At 45.3% G+C, this 19,120-nt stretch overlaps 1 protein-coding gene across 4 annotated transcripts in view; it reads left to right on the top strand.

Moving 5' to 3' along the window:
* Arhgap44 (Rho GTPase activating protein 44) overlaps positions 1-19,120 on the top strand; it is a 177,756-nt gene that overhangs the window by 97,951 nt on the left and 60,685 nt on the right. For all 4 annotated transcript variants that reach the window (XM_036197135.1, XM_036197133.1, XM_036197132.1 and 1 more), the window contains exons 4-6: positions 5,667-5,743; positions 12,393-12,504; positions 14,999-15,075. In XM_036197135.1, coding sequence (XP_036053028.1) covers positions 5,667-5,743; positions 12,393-12,504; positions 14,999-15,075 — 266 coding nt within the window. The remainder of the gene's footprint in view (positions 1-5,666; positions 5,744-12,392; positions 12,505-14,998; positions 15,076-19,120) is intronic.

Below are 19,120 nucleotides of genomic sequence, written 5' to 3'. Positions count from 1 at the left end.
AGGTAGAAGAAGGATCATGAGCTCCGGGCTAGCGTTGGCTCCATAGTGAGCTTGAGATCTGGCCAGGCTATGGAAGACCCTGTTGACAAACAAAACAAAATGAAAGAGTTTAATTTCAATGTTACCACCAGAGGCTTGAAACCAGCCTTGGAGGTTGGCAGTGAAGCAACACTAACAATTTCCTGGGCTAAGACAGAATTACCTAATGCGTGAAGTTTTAGCTGGGTTGGGAGTTCTTCCAATTCTGTCCAGTTAGCAGATGCTGGCTTATTCCTAGAGCCCTTGAGGTATGTCCTAGCCAACAGAAGACAAGTGCATGGGGAGAATGGTTTGTCACTCAGCCTCTAGGAGAAGAGGCCATGCCAGGCTTCCTAGAGACACACAGGGGCAGCACCAGGAATAACCAGGAAGCAGGGATGAGGCTGTAAATAAGAACCTTCATCACAGTTTCTGAAGGGGGAAGGAGTGAGGCAGGTGGGGGGCTCCTGCTTAGCTTGAGGAATTTCTGCAGGCTGTGAGGTACAAGGCTGTGCCTAGGAGATTGGCACCTGCCTCCTGGTGGCATGACTGGATAAGTGAATTGTGGCCAGAAAAGTGCCTGGTAATGGAGGTGGTGGAGTAGGGCCTCGAGATGGGTTGTTTTACATGTGGAAAGCATGTTCGGTCTGCATTCTTTATTATATCTAGGCATCAGTGTTGTGGAATATTGTTTTAAGATGTATTTCGTTTGTTTATGCTGTGGAACATTTGCTTAATGAGGCAAAGATGTGTTGCATTCTTTTATGTTGCATTTGCTTAACTCTGTGAAGCTGCGTTACTTTGCCTGTCTAAAACATCTGATTGGTCTAATAAAGAGCTGATCAGCCAATAGTGAGGCAGGAGAGAGAAATAGGTGGGGCTGGCATGTAGAGAGAATCAGTAGAAGAAGAAGAAAAAAGAAAGACCAAGGAACCAGAAAAGAAGGAGAGAGGACACCAGGGTCCAGCCACCCAGCTGCACAGTAAGCTGTGGAGTAAGAAGTAAAGAAAGGTATATAGAAATAGAGAAAGATAAAAGCTCAGAGGGAAAGGTAGATGGTATAATTTAAGAAAACCTAGCTAGAAATAAGCATGGCTAAGGCTGGGCATTCATAAGTAATAATAAGTCTCCATATGATCATTTGAGAGCTGGGTGGAGGGCCCCCCAAAGAGTAAAGAGTAAACAACAACTATAACAACTACAAATCAGGCCTTCAATGTTGTTTCTCATCTCCTTTAACAATTGGTCCTGGAAGCTTTTGTCTTCTTGTCCATGGGGATGGGCAGTTTCTACTGCTTTGGTGGTGAGAAGAGCATCACCATCTCAGGGTTGCTGAGCTATTCTGGATTCCCAGTGAAGGATGCAGAGGGGCAAGGATGTGTATCACATTTCCATTTTGCATTCTTTAGTCCAGGCCAGTAGCTTGTTAGTTGACAGTTGATAAGGTTCTGAGCTCTACCTATCTTATGAGAAAGTAGCATATACAACAAGTAAATGTTGTATGCCCTCCCCTTTGTTTATTAAACGTTAGGGAAAAAGGGACAAATGTTGGAGAGTCCATGTCTGTCATCTAGGGTAGTGTTTATGCTAAGAAGCACGCTCGGCTGGACCTCTGTCCTGGAAGGTCCAGGTTAGAGGCAAGCAGGTTCTAGGATAGGCATCAATTACATGGGGTGTGTCTTAGTGCTACAGAGCAGATCACTGGGAATTCCATGGTGGGAAGTGGGCTTGATGGGCACACACAAGATCGTCAGCCCGGAAGGATGCTGGGCCAGGGAGGAGTGAGACATCCCTCAAAAACAAACGGGGCCGCAGGGGTTTCAGTTACTCCTGACAGGTCAGGGCTAAGACTTGGACCTAGACTTTGGACCTCATCCTTAAAAGTTTTGTGGCATCCCATTTGCTCACCACAGTGGGTGTGGTAGAAGGAAAGCCCAACAGACACATCTGTAGGCATGACCTAGGTGAGACTACAGAGAACATGGGAACTGGAAAGGCCAGCATACCTAAAAGATACTGCTAGCAGGGCATTTGAATGGATAAGGAACGCCAGAAAAGAGGGACCTGAGTGGCCACTTACTGCTAGAGCTGAGATCACCCAGAGGGAAATATGAGCAGAAAGACTAATGGCCTTTGAGTTAGGAACTCAGGACCTACAGGTTTGGAAGCCCACATAGGAGGGTCTAGCAAAGATCTACCCACTGGCTCAGCCTTGATCCCAGACGGTATCCTTTATTCTTCTCTTTCCAGAACCCTCAGCCAGGCTTCCCAGAAGCCCGGCTGGCTCTTTGAATTTCTACTTCGCTTTGGCATGCACCACTCTGGTCCCTGGGGTTGTCATGTGAAGATGGAGCCCATCACTGTCTTCTTTCTTCATATTTTATCTTCTCCTACCTCCCAAGCAGGTATTTAACGTGAGCATCAGATGAGGCCACTGTCCCGGCTGAGTCCCACCAGAGGGCTCCCATCCACTGTGGAGAAGAGTCTGGACTCCTTAACGAGGCTTCTGTCCATTTTTCTGAGCTCGGCTCTTGCTCCCATCTTGCTATCATTCCTTCTCCAGCTGCACTGAGGTATCTCTGACAGCTGCATCCCTGTCAGAGCCTTTGGACTTGCTCTGGCCTCTGTGCTATTCTTTCCCAGCATTTCAGGCCACTGACTTTTATTCTTTGCTCTTCTCAGATTCCATCTTATCATCAAAGAGACCCCAACCAGTTACCCAGGGCAGGGCTTCTTCCTCTCCCGCAGCCCATCAGCCTTCCTGGTTTTCTTCACAGTGTGGTGTTAGTGCCTGAAGCACTATGATCACTGGTCTCCGTCATTGATAACCAAGCTGCATGGGAACAGGGGTCTAGTCTCCACCAGCTGTGTTCTCAGTGCCTAAAACAGGGCCTGCCACATGGGAGGCGGAGATAAAAATAGACCAATGTCAGGAACAGACAGTCCATGAGTATTTGAGGCACAGGATCTGCCTGACACACTAGCCCACCAGTTTAAAATAACAGGCAATTTAGTGAGAGGGCTCTGAGGTCAAGCCTGGAATCTCCGGCGAAGTGAGGCTGCTTCTTCATTCTGCCTGACCTTGAGTGAGTGAATGACTTCATGAGCCTTCGCTCCATCATTTGGAAAGTGGTGGTAGCCATGATTTCTTACTCGGTGGAGTTGTTTGTGAGTTGAATGAGGTAGTACTTGTAAATGACAGTAGTATGCTTAATGCTACCGGGGTCTGAGCAAGATGCCTTGGCCTTTAGGGGATTAAATCACACAAGCTGCTCTGTAGGACAGAGAATTGGAGGATAGTGGGAAGCAGTTTTCCGAGTACCATGAGAGAATACTAATACAGACGTATGTGGGAAACAGAGTGTATAAGGGGGAGACGATGTACCTGAGTCATCTTACAAACTGTGCCTCTTAAGCCCAGGGTAATTTTAGAAAGAACAGTCATTTCAGACATGATGGATTGATACATCTAAACCTGGGGACATTCTGTCTTTTCTTGTCTTATTCTTTAGTTTCTACCTGAACTCCAGAGCTAGGGACAAGTTCATTTTAATAGCTTGTCTTTGTGCCTGAAAACCACTGGCTGGCTTGACGTCTGCTACAGAATGCATTCACTTACCAAGGATCAGAACCAGTGTGGATCCTTGGTGATAGAGGGAAACAAGTTTATCAGCTGGGGGTCCATATATGAAGTGGGGATGGGCAGAGGATGAGAGGAAGCAGCTAAGACCTAGATGTTGGATGGTTGGTAGATATGCAGTGGCTGCAGAACCTGTTTATGTGGAGGGTCTATCCTTGCCTCAGGGAACTGCCTTAGGAATAGAAATGAACTATAGTCTACTGGGGTTACAGCCCACTAGCATCCATCCCACCTGCTGCCTTGAGGATGTGCTACCCCACCCTCCTTGACAGGAAGGCGTCACCTCATTTACTTCTTTCCTTGCCCCTGATGGCTTATTTTTGATTTCTTGATTCCTAGAACATCTACATGAATAAAAACACCAGTTGTTTATTATTATTATTATTACTATTATTATTATTATCCACCCCACTTAGTCCTGACCTTGGAATCCAAGCCCTGAGATTCACCTCCATCTCTATCCAGGAAGGACAGTTAAACCATCGGTAAAGGACATGTATAAATACGTTGTTATTCACTCAGTGATTCACCCAGTTTTTAAAAGCCGAGGAGTCAGCTCTAGATGGAATAATAGTAAATGATATGAAAGACACTATGATGTAAGCAGGCAGGCAAGATTGGGGTGAAGGATGACACCTTGCTTACCAGCCTGGCTGCTGTGACAAAGTGTCTGACAGATGCTACCTGAGGGAAGAGGATTGTTTTGGCTCGTGATTTCAGGGGACATTGGTCCATCAAGGAAGAAGCTGTGGCTTGTGCTGTGTCTTGTTCACATGTCAGAGGATCAGGATGCGATGCAGAGAGCTCAGGCTGGAACTGGGGCTGATCTGTAACTCTCAAATGTGTATCCCTGTCCTGGTGGAATGTGACCACCAATACATCCAACATCCCATGATGAAAAGGTTCCACAGTCTCCCAGAACATCACCACCAGCTGGCACCAACTGTTCACATGCGTGAACCTGTGGGGAACATTTTACAGTTAACCATAGCATATGCTAATGTTTAGAGGAATATGGTAAAAATGAACACACATGTGCAAGAGCAAGGTAAGGCATGCTTAGAATTTGAGTAGAAGGGTAAACAAGAAACTGGGCACCATCATGGCATCTGGAGAAGACTGAGGGATGTCCCTTCACAGGGATAGACAGCATTCTCTTATGCCATAGATGCTTAATTGTTTCCATCTTCCGGTTGTTATATCGAGGTTGCTATTCACACTAATGGACATGTACTTGTTCAGATACTTTTTTGGACCTTGTAGGGGCATGTATCCCGGGGGGAATGGTAGCTTTGGTGAGTCTTTAAACTAGTATTGAACTTTGCAACAGTGAAGGACCATTTTAAATTTCCAATAAGAGTGCGCTTCTAGGACTGGAGAAATGGCTCATCAGTTAAAGGCTAGGCTCACAACCAAAACTATGAGAATGCCCCTCTTCAAATGCTAAACCAATGTTTATTTTCTATTTAAATGAACGTTGAATACAGCCATCCATGTGGGTGGGTGTGAGTGACAGCTCTTTGTTTGGATGACTGATTGGGTTCCCTTAGTCACTAATGAGCCAGTTGCCTTTTTATGAGCTCGCTGGCCTTTTCTGTGCACTGCTATCGTATGTGAACACTTCTCTGTAGAGTATGTACTGTCTTCTTTCTAAAATAGGGTGGGGAGACTTTTCAACTAAATAGTGTTTGGGGGAAATGAATGTGTTGCTCAAACCTTTGTGAACATGGTTATGAAATAGTCTGTTTTTTCCTTCTTGTTATCACTTCACCTTTAAAATGTAGATGGTAGGCTCATTTTCCAAAGTAGCATATTGATTACTTTTAATTTCCCACATTTTTTTTTTAATCTCTTAAGTCTGACACATATGAACACTTCGGGGTTACACATGTTTTGGAGTCAGATGTTTCATAGTTATTTGAATATAACATCCCTTCAAGCATTTGACTTTGTCATTTCAGAAGACTTGGATGAGAAGTGTTCAGTACAGCATTTGTTTCCTTTCCAGAAAAAGTTGCCTTTGACGACACTGGCTCAGTGCTTGATGGAGGGGTCTGCCATCCTGGGAGATGATACACTTCTTGGGTAAGGTGACGCTATCTGTGTGTGTGTGTGTGTGTGTGTGTGTGTGTGTGTGTGTGTGTGTGTGTGTACAAAAATCTAGGTACGTCTGTGTGTGGAATTCGGGGACTAAGACTCCTCATGGACAGAGTCATCTGAGTTCTAGGTTCATTATCTAGAAGCTGTTACCATGAAAATCAAAACCCTCAGGCAAAGAGCTGTTGTCTGTGATGTCAGGCAGGCCTCTGTAGGTAAGAGAACTTAAGTTTGGCGAAGGTCAGCAAGATCTCCAGGTTCAAGTGGAGCAAATGGTGACCTCCATCAGGTGTCAGGACTTATGAGGTTCCCAGCAGGACATGCCAAGCTAATATGGAGCTGAAATCATCAGAATGTCTTTGCTCAGCCGCCAGCTCAGCACTCGTGTAAGGAGGAAGAATAATGGATGAACATGTAAGAGAGTATGAAGTAGTAACTAAAGCGGAATGTTCCTAAACTAAAGGATAATGAACCAAAGACAAAGTTCTTGATGAAGGGAACTGAATCATATGGGCAGAATTGAATAAAATAAAGCAAACGGAACTCTTTAAAACTGAAAGTATGCTGCCAGTAAAAACTTAATTGAGTTAAAGTAGAGATTATATACCAATGAAAAGCTGATGAACTTGGAAACAACACACTGCAAGGCAATGGGGATTGCACACCCACGCCATCTATCTAGAGGGGATTCCCAAAGAAGAAAGCAGAGAAGGGAAGTTTGCAGCTGATGATTTTTCAGCCATAGCTGGGAAGACAAACATGTCTAACATGAAGAAGATCTGGAGAAGGGTGTTTGTGATTTAAAGTCGGTCAGAGGAAAAAGATGATCACCTCTAACAGGGTGTTACACTGAAAACAGACCATTGGTGAGTCAAACACCAGGGGATGGGAGAGGATGTGTTCAGGTACCGAGTGAGTGAGAATTCAAGACAACTGGAATTTTATGCTAAGTGAAGTCATTCTCTAAGAATATAGGGGAGGTCAAGGGTTTTCAGGCAGAGAGTTAGTGCTTGTGGAGTCAACATAAAGGTGCAGTTTGCATATTGAGTAGACTGAAGCCTCATGACACGGACTCTGTCCAGAGGAAAGTTGTGAAGTGTGCACAGCATGGAAGAACTTGAAGAACTTGAAGTATTGTAAGGGAGGAAAAGGTTTATTTTCCCTCTAGCCTTTCTCAGTGAGTGCCTGAGCCAGAGCCCTGCAAAGAAGATTAACAACTCCCCAGGAGGAGAGCAGACACTTCTTCCCAGCATGGGGAAGGCATGCGCAGGGGCAGTTCAGTGATGAGTAACCCACTGGTAGAACGTGGGCTTGTGCAGCATACAAAAGAGCAACAGTTTGAGAAGCAAAGACAAGACAAAGTGAGGGGAGTTTCTTGGGTGGCAGATTGTGGGAAGGGAAAGATACGGCGAACTAACTAACGGAAGGCAGGACCAGTTGGCAGAGATGGCATCGTGGGTTCCTGTGGCTGCCTTGGGGTCTGGAGGTGTCTGGTGATTAAGTTCTGCTCTTCCAGGGAGAAGGGAGGAGGAGCATGTTTGTAAATCCATTTCTTGCATTTAGGTGGGCAGAGAGGGAGAAAGATCCCACTTTTGACTTTTTTTTTTATTTGCCCTCACCTCAAAATAATCCTTATGCCAAAGTGGCGTGATTTGAGTGGCCTATTCTGCTGTCCTTGAGTGTAAACAAAATACAAGCATTGAGTTAAAAAAGCAACAGTGTAAGAATGATGGATTTGGTGGGTAAGAGCCTGGTAAAGCTCAAACATTGGACAGTAACAACAGGAGACATTGGGGAGGAAGCACTGTTTTCAGATCTTGTATCATTTGAGGGGAAAGTAGGGTTATGTTCCCTTTAAATTTATAGACAGTGTATATGTGTTAGACAAGCAAAGAGAATAGGAAGCCTGGTGTGGGGGCTTACACCTGGGATCTCAGCACTCAGGAGACCGAGGCAGGAGGATTGATCCAAGTTAGAGGACAGGCTGAGCTACCTAGTGAGTTCCAGAGTGGCCTAGGCCCACAGTGTGAGACCCTCTATATACATATAAAAGGGATCTGTGATGTCTTCAAGGGGACAGCCTTGGAAAGAACTACCGATGCACACATGGACAGGAATAGAATGCATCACATATAGCTTCCAAACTAGTAGAAAGAGAAGAGTGACTAGAAAGAAAAACAAGCAAGGGACCGGATGCGAGAACTGTCCACAGAGGAAGCAGCGTGGCTAGGAAACAGTGGGTGAAGGTGCTGTGGTCTGAATGGAAAATGTCCCATGCAGGCTCCTGTTTGCACCTTTGGTCCCCAGCTGGTGGCTGCAGGTTGGTGAACCTTTGGGAGGTAGGGCCTAGCTAAAAAATGAGGTGCTCTCCTGGCGGGCCTGGAGGTTTATAGCCTGCATTGTTCTTGTCTGATCTCTCTCCTGGTTGTGCTGAGAGATGAGCAAGTAGTTCCTTGTGCTGTTTCTACTAGAGAGCTGTCTGCTGCCTGCCTTCCCACCGGGATGGACTGTATCTCTCGAGACCCCGAGTCAGAAGAAATCCTTCTTCTGTTAAGTTGCCTCATGTCGGGTGTTATAACTAATAGAGATGGTGATGGCATTTGCTGCATGTGTTCCCAGTCATCACAGACAGAAGTGGAATAAAGCAAACTTTTGAAATAGAGAACATCGTAGGCATGTGAACACACTCTGCACACTGAGAGAAATGCAGTGACCCCACCAGGGAGTCATCGATCTTGCTCCCTTCTAGAATCCACTAATGTTAGAACACAGGCATTTTTGTTTTCCTTAAAGACCTAAACCCACAATGTGAGTGACAAGAAGAAAAAGACACCAGTGCCATAATTTTGTGAGCTTTCAGGCATAGGGGTAACCAACAGCAGACTGGATGAGGCTCAGTGTGGCACACTTGCCTACCATACGTGAAGTCTCTGGTTTGAGACCTCAACACTATAAAGACAATGCTGACAGCCAAGGACCTTATTAGGTACATCCCAGTACAATAACCCTCACACCAGCAGTTAGTACATCAAGGTCTGGCATAACATACAGCAAAGAATTCTCTCATGCTGAGGAATGATGGCGCCATGGCTGTCGTCATGGGTCTTTGAGGTGGAAAGGGTTATTAAAATAATGGAGATTGCAAGTCTTTCAGGTATGCAGGGAATCTAAAGCTTACACGGTCCACACCTGCAGGAGATTTCCCTTCCTGTCCACCTCCAGCACAGCTTTCCACAGGGAATAAACAGAAACACTTAAAATACTGAAGTCTGGGCACAGCAAGGCATAACAGTACCAAGGTATAACAGATGTGACACTCCTCAGCCTCGTGGCCTTGAGCTTTATTCCTCCTGGGAAGAAAGTAGAAGTATCTTTCCTGGAGAACCTGAGGGGCCCCAAGGAGGGACATAAGCCTGTGAGGATGTTTGGGCAAGAGAACACCCACGTCTCAGCCAGACCATTCTTCACACAGCTGCCTTGCCACCTGCTCAGGCTCCAAGCTTGCCATCCCTGCCCTTAAACAGCAGCGGGCACCAGATTTCCCCAAGCATCTGAGGGTAGGGGGGCGTCTAACCTCCACCAGTCCATGAGAGAAATACGATTTGAAAGAACTAGAGATGGGGTGAGGAAGAGAGATTTTAGATGGAGTGTTGGGTATGTTTTCGACTGGTAGAGGAGAAGGCGGTGCAGCTATGAAATCAAGAGGATATTGGTTTGGTACAGGATGTTTATCAGGCAGGAACATTCTGAAATCAAAAGCAAATTGGAAGAAGTAAAAACAAATGGCTGCAGATGCAAAATTCTCAGTCAAAGATGATTTGGGGGAAATCATCCAGAAAATCAAGCATGAAGACAAAGACATGGCAGATAGACAAACTTGGAAAATTAGAGGAACAATTCCAGAGGTCATGCTTAAACAGTGGGGGTGGGGGGTGGGGGGTGGGGTTAAGAAAGAGAGGAAGGAATTATAATGATAATAAGAAGGAATACTCTGAAAGCATTTTCCAGATGGAAGGGCTTGAGTTTTTAACTGAAAGGGCCTGCTGAGCTCCCAGAGCAGTGGAAAAAACATTCATCTGAGCCTGAGGTTTGAACAACGGTGCCAGAAGACTGCACAAGCTTCTGGAAACAAGCATTATGCTATTGCAAAGAACCAGAATTGTGACTTCTGATGCCCCCAGACCCACCAAAAGCAATGAAGGAAGCTAGCAAGTTAAAACAAGCTTCCAAACTGGAAAAAGACACTGCTCAGTGCTGCAACCCAAGGCCCAGTCGGTGGGAGCATGGAGAGGGATGTGAGGACCCTGGCTTTAAAACATGACTTTGCTTCCCCAGGAGGGAGAACAAAACAGGTGGATACAGGATGAAAGACACAGGGCACAGCCATGGCCAACCCCAGAAATACTGGAGGAAGATTCCAGGAAGACAGCTACGTCCTAGGGACAAAAAGAAGCCACTCCAGGCTGGCACGCGTCCAGGGAGATGAGTTCAAGAAGGCACAGCTCATACACATCTAGTGTTTAGTGTCCTGAGCCAACTGGAAAAGTGGCTGGTATTTGGGGCTTAGTCAGACACACAGAAAGCAAGCAAACTGAACTGTAGTTCACTTTAGGGAAACTAAATGAGTGCAGAGCTAGGCCCTGACAATCCACTAACTGTCCAGCTTAACTCCAGTACGTGGGGGAGTAGCCCCTCTCTCAAATGCTTGAGACTAGTTTGTACAGTTTGTAATTTTCATGGTTTTAAAATAGTTAAATAGCCATTACCAGGTAAGTGACTTTAACACAAAAATATTAAATCTGAAATGTTTAAAAAACTCAAACTTTGAAAAGTTTGGATTTGGCAGGATTGTAGAGATGACTTACAGCATTAGCTGCTCTGCAGAGGATCTGGGCTTAATTCCCAGCATCTATGTGGCAGCTCACAACTGTTTGTTACTCTATTTCCTGGGAATTTGATGCCCTCTTCTGGCTTCCACAGGCACTGCACATATGTTATGAACAGAGCAGGGGAAATACTCAGACATAAATAAAAATAAAGTTTGGATTTTTGGATAGGAATGTACAGGAATGCCTGTAATATATAGTCAAAATATAAGTACTGAACATCTACTAATTTAAATAAACAGAGAGCAAGGGAATGTAAACAAAAGTTAAATTATCATTTTCCATAATTAGGAGTCAACAGTTAAGGCTTAGCATTTTAAAAATCAAGAAATAGTAGAAGGAATATAAAGGACAGTATCAGAAAGTTTAGTTAAACACACCATCAAAAAGGTACGAAGATGAAGCCACAGGGTGGGAGTTGGCATTTATAGTAGGTGATAGGAAGCAAATTAGAACCCGTGTTCCAGGAGTCATGACTATATGAAGAATTGTAAATAAATTCAAATAACTAAATCCCAACTCAGAAATAGCCAAGAGTATGAGGAATACTTCATGGACCAGGTGTTTTAGAGGGCCTGAGAGAGATGCCATGCAGACTCACCAGTTTGACAGGAATCAGGCCTTTCTTGCTGAGAGTTATCAGGGACATAAAGCAGTGGAAACTCCCAAACATGAAAAAATAAGATCTGCACATGCATTTGCATGTATGAGGATGTATTATATTTGCATAGACCACAGCAATGCTTATGTGCTCCGTAAAAACTTTTGACCATGGAAAAGCTTACTACATGGAGGGAGATGTGTTCATTAAAAAAAAGAAAGAAACTATACATAACAAGATGATGGATTTTGCACAAGCAGACATGGATGAGGGCTGAAAATAACTACATGTGAAAAGCTAGTAGACCTGAGGAAGCTCAGTAGTAGAGTTCTTGCTGGGCATGTCTATGTCCCTGGGGTTAATCCCTACACTAAGGGGACCAGCAATTTGCACAAAATAAGTTGAATATAAAACTAGCAGTAGAAACGTTTTTAACCAAGTGGTAGCATCATGTTATACATGAGCATATTAGAATAGAGAGAGCATTCTATCAGTTGAGGATAAATTGTGTCTGTTTATACTTTGACGTTTAAAACTTAAACTTGAGTTTTAACATGGTACTGTGTAAGGAAAACATCCATTTAGGGAAAACTAACATCCTTGAAACAGTCTCTTTTCTCGGAAAATGGATTAACTTTTTTTTTTATAACCTCTGTTATTTGGTCAGTATTGAGCAACTGTGGGGTGACTTTTTCCATGGGACAATCACCTAAGTACTTGTCATGTACTAAGTAACTTTTCATGGCTTAGGAGTAAGTATTTACTCCTGGTGAGATCCCATCAGAATTGAGATTCGGATATTTATTTGAAGGTGTGGATCCATCTTAGATGGTCTTTCCAGGGATCCCAGAGGAGAGAGAAGCAATTGAATCCATATGCTGGTGGATTTGGCTCATGTGAGTCTATTTTCTCCACATTTCTCATAGTTCCCATGTATCCCTGTTACCCCTGGCACTCAGCAACATTTGGAATAGGTGATAACTTCAGACATAGAGACAATGGGAACAGCTTGGCCACTGGTAGTCATAGAAACCAACCAGCTTGTTGACACAGACTTGGGGATGTTTATCAAGGCAGGAGTTGATGCAGTGTGACTCTGAACAGTGTGGTGGTCCAGGATATTCAGGTTGCCTTTCTCCCTTGCTTGCAGGAAGATGCTGAAGCTCTGTGGAGAGACAGAGGACAAGCTAGCTCAGGAACTGATCCACTTTGAGCTGCAAGTGGAGAGGGATGTGATTGAGCCCCTGTTCCTGCTGGCGGAGGTGAGGCGCTGAGTGAGGCTGGGTCTGGGACAGAAAGATACCTTCTACCTCCAGCCTTCCACTCTTTCCTTCTCTCTCTCCATTCTCTGACCTTGCATTCCATCAGGAAACATCATGATCACACCATGGTCAGGATTTCCACATATGGTGGAACTTTCAGCTGCTTGCTGCTTTCTTCTCAGTTCACTGACTTCTCCGTTCACCTTTCCAGATGGATTAAACATACAAAGCCAGCAACATCACCTCTATAACCCAAGTCCTGACTTCCATCACCCTGTCCCTTCCCAACATCCCCTCCCCTGCCCATCTCCAGTATTCATTAACTAGTAGCGTGGATAGCAGCTCCCTCCTGAGGAGTCTGGGAAACTAGCGCATGAGCCTCCATAAGACCCCTGTGGTTGATGTCCTTTTCTGGTTTTCACAAGATACTAAATTCAACTATTTTATTAAAAGGCAGTCTAGACATCTATCAGACAATTTTCCTAGTTCCCACCTCATGCGGCTTTATCAAAGGAGACAAGAAGTGGCTGGGATATTTATGGACCTCTCACTAGGGATTCCTCAGTTTTTCTTCACCGGCCATACAAAACCTAACAGCTGCTCCACATGGGAGATCCCAACAATGATGGAACTTGCTGTACTGGTGCAGCAGTAGACATTACCACCATGGAATGTGGTTATTTGTGCAACCTGAGGGACTCAGTTAATTCTAGTTAACTTTTGCTCATTTAAAGTTAAAATTATGTCATCCCTCGTGACTAGAAGTTTCAGAAGCTTGTTGCTCAGTCCATGTCCGATTTCATCTCTTCAGTGTGTTCTTGTCTGTATTCTTTCTGAGTTAGTGGTCTGGATAAATAATTACTTCAATACCGATAAAGGTGATCAGAGAGTAAATTGATGCAGTGCTTTGACATGTCAGCCGAGAGCAGCTGTAAGCCCCTGGGATCACACACACTGTGGATGGAATCCATTGACCATTGCCATCATTCCCATCTTCCCTTAGCCAGGAACACTCACAAGAGGCACCTAGTGCTCATAAGGGGGACAGGGCTCTGGCCAAAGCCTGAAACAACCCCAGAAGTTAGGGGGACTCAGCAGCAAGGCCCAGGCCCCTTGCTGAGACCTGAGCAGTGCTCTGACTCCCCAGCCCTACCCAGGGCTCTGCAGGTGAGCAGTGCTCTGACTCCCCAGCCCTGCCTAGACAGCCCAGAACCTGCAGGTTCTGATGATGCTTCCATGTACTCAGCACCTCCTTCAGCCCAGCTTAGCTGAGTGGGTGGAAAGTGCCTCACAGAGCACCAGGTTTTCCTCACATTTTACCCCAGTGTTAAAAAAAAAACCCAAAAAACAAAACCACAGTCCCAAGATGATTTTAGTTCAATTCATAGCCAATTTTCCTTTTTAATTTTCACATCCTGCCCTACTTTTGCTGGGCCTGGAACCAAAATCCTGCACTGGAATCTTCAAGGAAGTCATTTTTAGAAAGGAAAATTTAAAAAGAGCATCCACATACAACCAATATGGAAGAAGTCCTTGTGGAGCACTCCATGGAGGCCGAGTTACTCACTGCTGACTATGGGAAATCTTACTTTATCTCTATAAACATGCTAACGTGCCTCCTTTGTTTCTATAAATATAAACTGTATGTCCTAGTGGGATCCCTTTGCATCTCAGGCCTGCTAAGGCCAGGGCTTCTCTGTGCTCATCAGTCCCTTTGAGTTAGGTCTGTTTGAGTTTAGGTGCCTAAATGGTGGGATGTCCTTCCTTCCTCCTGTGTTTGGCTCTTGTGAAAGCTGACACAGAAATGATTGGGTCTGGGTTTTGTTTGTTTGGGGTTTTTTTGCATTATTTGTTTGTTTCTGGTTTGGCTAAGAGCAGGCATATAGCCACCCCTGGGCAAGCAGGGATACACAGAACCCAGAGGTGGTCCTAGGTGATGAGGGGCTTACTGGGTGTCTAGGGAAGAGAGGGCAGCTGCAGCTCAGGGAAAGAAGTGAGCATTTCATTTGCTGCTGGTCCAGGGCACAAAGTTCCATGTATGCAAGATAAGTACATGTTAGAAATGCAGTGGGCAGCAGGGGGTGACTGCACTGTGTTACATCCTTGAAATCTGAGTGACAGTGATTCTCTCATGGATTCTCTCTCTCTCTCTCTCTCTCTCTCTCTCTCTCTCTCTCTCTCTCACACACACACACACACATACACACACACACACACACACTCTGGGGAGGGAGACAGTAGCTATACATGATTAAGTTCAGTAGTTGACATCACGTTGAACACACAAAGCATAATTCCTGTTTGTTGATGATGAGCCCCAAGACAGTGACAAAGGGAAAAATGTTTTGCTCTGAAAACAAGGACCAGGAGACCTGTCACAAACTTTGAGGTGACTGTCAGTAGTAATTCTTCAAGCACTCTTTGAGAGCCTAGCTCTTCAAGTATTCATCTTGACCTTGGAGTTGACGGTGTCTCTCTTCTTCTGGAACCACAGGTGGAAATTCCAAATATTCAAAAGCAAAGGAAACATTTAGCAAAGCTGGTGCTGGACATGGATTCTTCACGGACCAGGTAGAGTTTCTTCGCTTTCTTCACAGCTTCTTTGGCAAGACCATGATATTTTGGGGTTTTGGGCAGGCTTGTGCGTGTGTGTGTGTGTGTGTGTGTGTGTGTGTGTGTGTGTGTGTGTGTGTTCTCCTTATTCTTTAAGGTTTTTTGTTTGTTTGGTTTGGTTTTTCAAGACAGGATTTGCTGATATAGCTCTGGCTGTCCTAGAACTCACTCTGTAGATCAGGCTGGCCTTGAACTCAGAGATTTCCCTGCCTCTGCCTCCCAAGTGTTGGGATTAAAGGCTTGTGCCACTGCCTGCCAGCCTTCATTAGTTTTTCTTAATACCGTCTGTGTAGCAGGCACTAGAGGTAACAGCAATGACCAGAAACAAGTTCCCTGCCCTCATGGAACCCTCATGGGTACCCTGCCTTGAGTTTGAAGACAGACCCTGGGTAAAAGGACAATTATAGGCAGTCATACATTGAAGAGAAATCACACTGGGTAATTTTGGAAAAGAATGATGGAGGGAAAGGCAACAACATCAGATGGGGAAAAACAGAAGAGTGCTTTTTTGAGTGGGTGTTACTTGGTCTGTGTCTTGTACAACCAGAAGGAGGTAATGATACAAAGATGTGGGGCATACTGTCTAAGCAGAGGGAGACAGTGAACAGGCCCTTGGGTGCTGCATTTGAGGTACAGGAAGAAGGGGCATGACTTGGAGGAGAGTGTGCATGAGGACCAAGAGGCAGGACAGAGATGTGCCATGTGTGCAGCAAGGAGAGTATTTTTAACTCTGGATATGATGTCTGTCAGCTCCTGAAGGGGATGGTGTAGAGGCTCCCTGTTGTAGGTCCTACTAGGCTGATCCCCATATGCTTCTCGGGGGCTACAAACTTCCTATTTCAGCAGGCCAATGACAGAGACCATTACATATGGACATGATATATATTTGCCTTTTATCCTTACAGTGCTCTGTGTATGCATGTATATGTGTATGTATGTGTGCACACAGAAATGTAAGTTGAAAGAATAAAAGTTCATACACATTGATGTGGAAGGAACTGTTTCTACCTTAAGTCCCATGTAATTCAGTCTTAATCACCTCATCTCATTTTCCTTTCATGAAATGAACAAAACCAGGAAGCTCCTGGGCAGAGAGATTTAGGATTAAGAGCCCTACAATAGGATTCAGAAGTCAGGAAACAAGATCCAGATCTGTTCTTTGGTAGACCTCTCAGTGACCTTGGCTGAATCTAAGAAATACTTCTTAGAATGTATTTCCTCACCTATGCATAGGGAATAACAGCCCTTGTCATCTGCAGAGGTATTAGGAGCATCAAGTAAGGTACTGTGTGGCCCTGCACTTCCCAGGTGCTTTTCAACAGTAAGCACATGCTATCAAAGGTTATTTCACTGGGGGAACTCTACAGTTGGGAGAATAAAAGGTGTATGTAGGGAAACAGCACAGGTTAAACCAGTGGAGAACTCTCTATAGTTGGTATATCCTAAGCCTCAGTCCCCCTGAATGATGTTTTCATAATACATTTTAGAAAGAAATAAGCTAATGCCTTTTGCTACAGATAATCAGATGAGCTTAAAATTAAATGTCTGGGAGCAAATTCAGTGTCTTCAAGGGAGGCTGTGGTGGTTAGAATGAAAAACATCTCCCATAGAGTATTTGAATACTCAGTGCTCAGTTGGTGGTGGCACTGTTTAGAGGGATAATGGAACCTTTGGGAGATGCTTTGTTGTAGGAAGCACATCACCCAGGGTGGGCTTAGAGTTCATAGCCTCTTCCCACTTCTAGTTTCTCTTTCTGCTTCCTGCCTGTGGCTGGAGATGTGGTTTCTCAGCTTCCTGCCCGGTTCCACGCCTCCCCTGCCATTATGGACTCTCTCCCTCAGGAACTGTAAACCAGAATGAACGCTTTCTTCCATAAGTCACTGTTGATGATGACATTTGGTCACAGCAACTGGAAGGGGCATTTGGCATAATCCAGATAGGACTCTTGGGCCATCTCCATACTGTGCACTCAGGAAGGAGCTGGATGCATGAGGAATTTGGGTTTGCCATTATCACAGTGCCTCTGTACTGCATACATGGGCATCCCATGACCCCCAGTATTCAGCTGTCAGATTAGAGTCATGGAAGTTGATTGGAGTAGTGCCGACTGCTCTTTGTTGTGATGAGTTAGACACCATGTCTCTGGGCCTGGGTCTTCACCCTGAGGTCTTCTTTGCTTCTATAAGGAGAAGGCAGATTTCCTGCCCAGAGTTTCTGGCTGAAGGACAGAAGGTTGGTGGTATGGAAGCATGTCACTGTCAACTCACATAATTTTGTTTGGTTTTTTTATGAGAAAGGAGGTAACCCCTGAGAGGTGGCCATGGCTGGTCTTGAGTGACATTAAGCAATGTATACATTCTGAAAGCTCAAGGGAGTGTCTGCAGGGCCTGCCATCCATGATTAGCACAGTTTTCATACCTCAGCTCATCTGTTATGTATTTGAATCTGCTAAGGAAATCTGTAATTCCCCCTTTCCAGTTTCTGTGCTTACAGATTTCAGCTTGGATGTGCCTCCACCCCACCCCCTGTGGAAGCCGTCATCCACTGTCAGAGGACACCTGACAGAAAGGTGTTAAGTGGGGGGGAGGGATCTATTTTGCCTCATAATTCAGGAAATGCAGTCCATCGTGGTGGGGATGGTGTGGCTGGAACAGTTGGCAGCTAAGGCAGTAGGAGTTGGAGGCGACTGGGCATGTCATGTGCTAGCCAGGAAGCAGAGCTTGGCTGGAAGAAAGGCCAGAGTCTAAGTGTTTATCCCTGCCTTTGCAGTCACATGTCTGCCAGCCTGGCCCCATGTCCGTCCGGAGAGTTCCACAACCTCCCAAAACAGCTCCCTACCAGCTGGTGACCAATTGTACAAACATAGGAGTCTGCCCAGGACTTTTCACTTTTAAAACACTCTTTGCAACCTTTGAAGTTTAGAAAAGAAAAAAGCAAAACAAAACAAAAAGCCCTTTCCAACCTCCTTAGGTCAGTGCAGTCCAGGCTTTCTGCTACCTACTTTGTGTCGCGAGTGAGGTGAGTGAGGGTTGCTCGGCAGATATTGTAGGTAGCTCAGGCCCCTCACCATCTTGGCTGGCTTCCCATCATGACTCTGCTTCAGTAACTGATGAGAAGGCTGACCCAAACCCTCAAGTTACTGGCTCTCCAGTCAGTGCAGGTGATGTAACATCCTCAGCGCCGGTTCTTGCTCTGTATCCCCTGATTCTGATTGGCTGTAGCCAGCTGGGGCCTTCACTGCCTTGTAAGACTTTGCCAAAAGAAAGCCACATCAAGCAGCCAGTCAACCCGTGCTTCCTGCCATTTCCCTTAAAACTGCACACTTAGTCAGCGAGGAGCAGCTGTCAGGATACAGCCAGGGCATGCACACTGAATTCCAGAGTGATATTGAGTAGCAGGAATCACAAGCTACTCTCCTGGGGCAGCTGGTTCTCCGTGTCCCCCTCCCCCCAACAAGTCCTCCATTCAGCTGCACTTGGTAGGTCCTTTTTGCTGGTGGTGGCCTGCGTTGGCCGTGAACTGTATTCAGTACTTCCATATGAGCCCCCTCCCAAGTCATTTTTCTCTCTCCTCACTCAGCACGTCTTGATCAATACTTCCATGACTGGATCTTTGAATTTTAGCACGGCTCCAGTGAATCTGTCAGAGCCATCTTATTTACTCAGGATTTAATGAGGGTTGAATCAAGCACATGCATTTGTCACGGTTTAAGTAATTCTGCCCTGTCGGCTTCAAGTCAATGAAATCGACCTAAATATGTGGAAAGTGATTCGAGCCTCAAGATCAGAACTGCGGCCCTCTGACGGAGCAGTAAAGCCCTCCGACCTGCTGAACCATCTTTCCAGCCCCCACACATTTTAAAGCATCTATTAGTTGGGTCTTCTTAGGTAGCCTGGGCAGAGGGGAGCTGTATCTTGACCCTATAATGAACGTGGAGGTGTATTTGCTGTCTCATATGAATTACAGCTGGGATGTTGAATCATGTGTATGGCCCAAATCCCTC

Source organism: Onychomys torridus, chromosome 8, assembly GCF_903995425.1.
Source record: "Onychomys torridus chromosome 8, mOncTor1.1, whole genome shotgun sequence".
NCBI lineage: Eukaryota > Metazoa > Chordata > Mammalia > Rodentia > Cricetidae > Onychomys > Onychomys torridus.
Note: the sequence above shows the minus strand (reverse complement) of the source record. Positions and strands in the feature narration are given on the sequence as shown.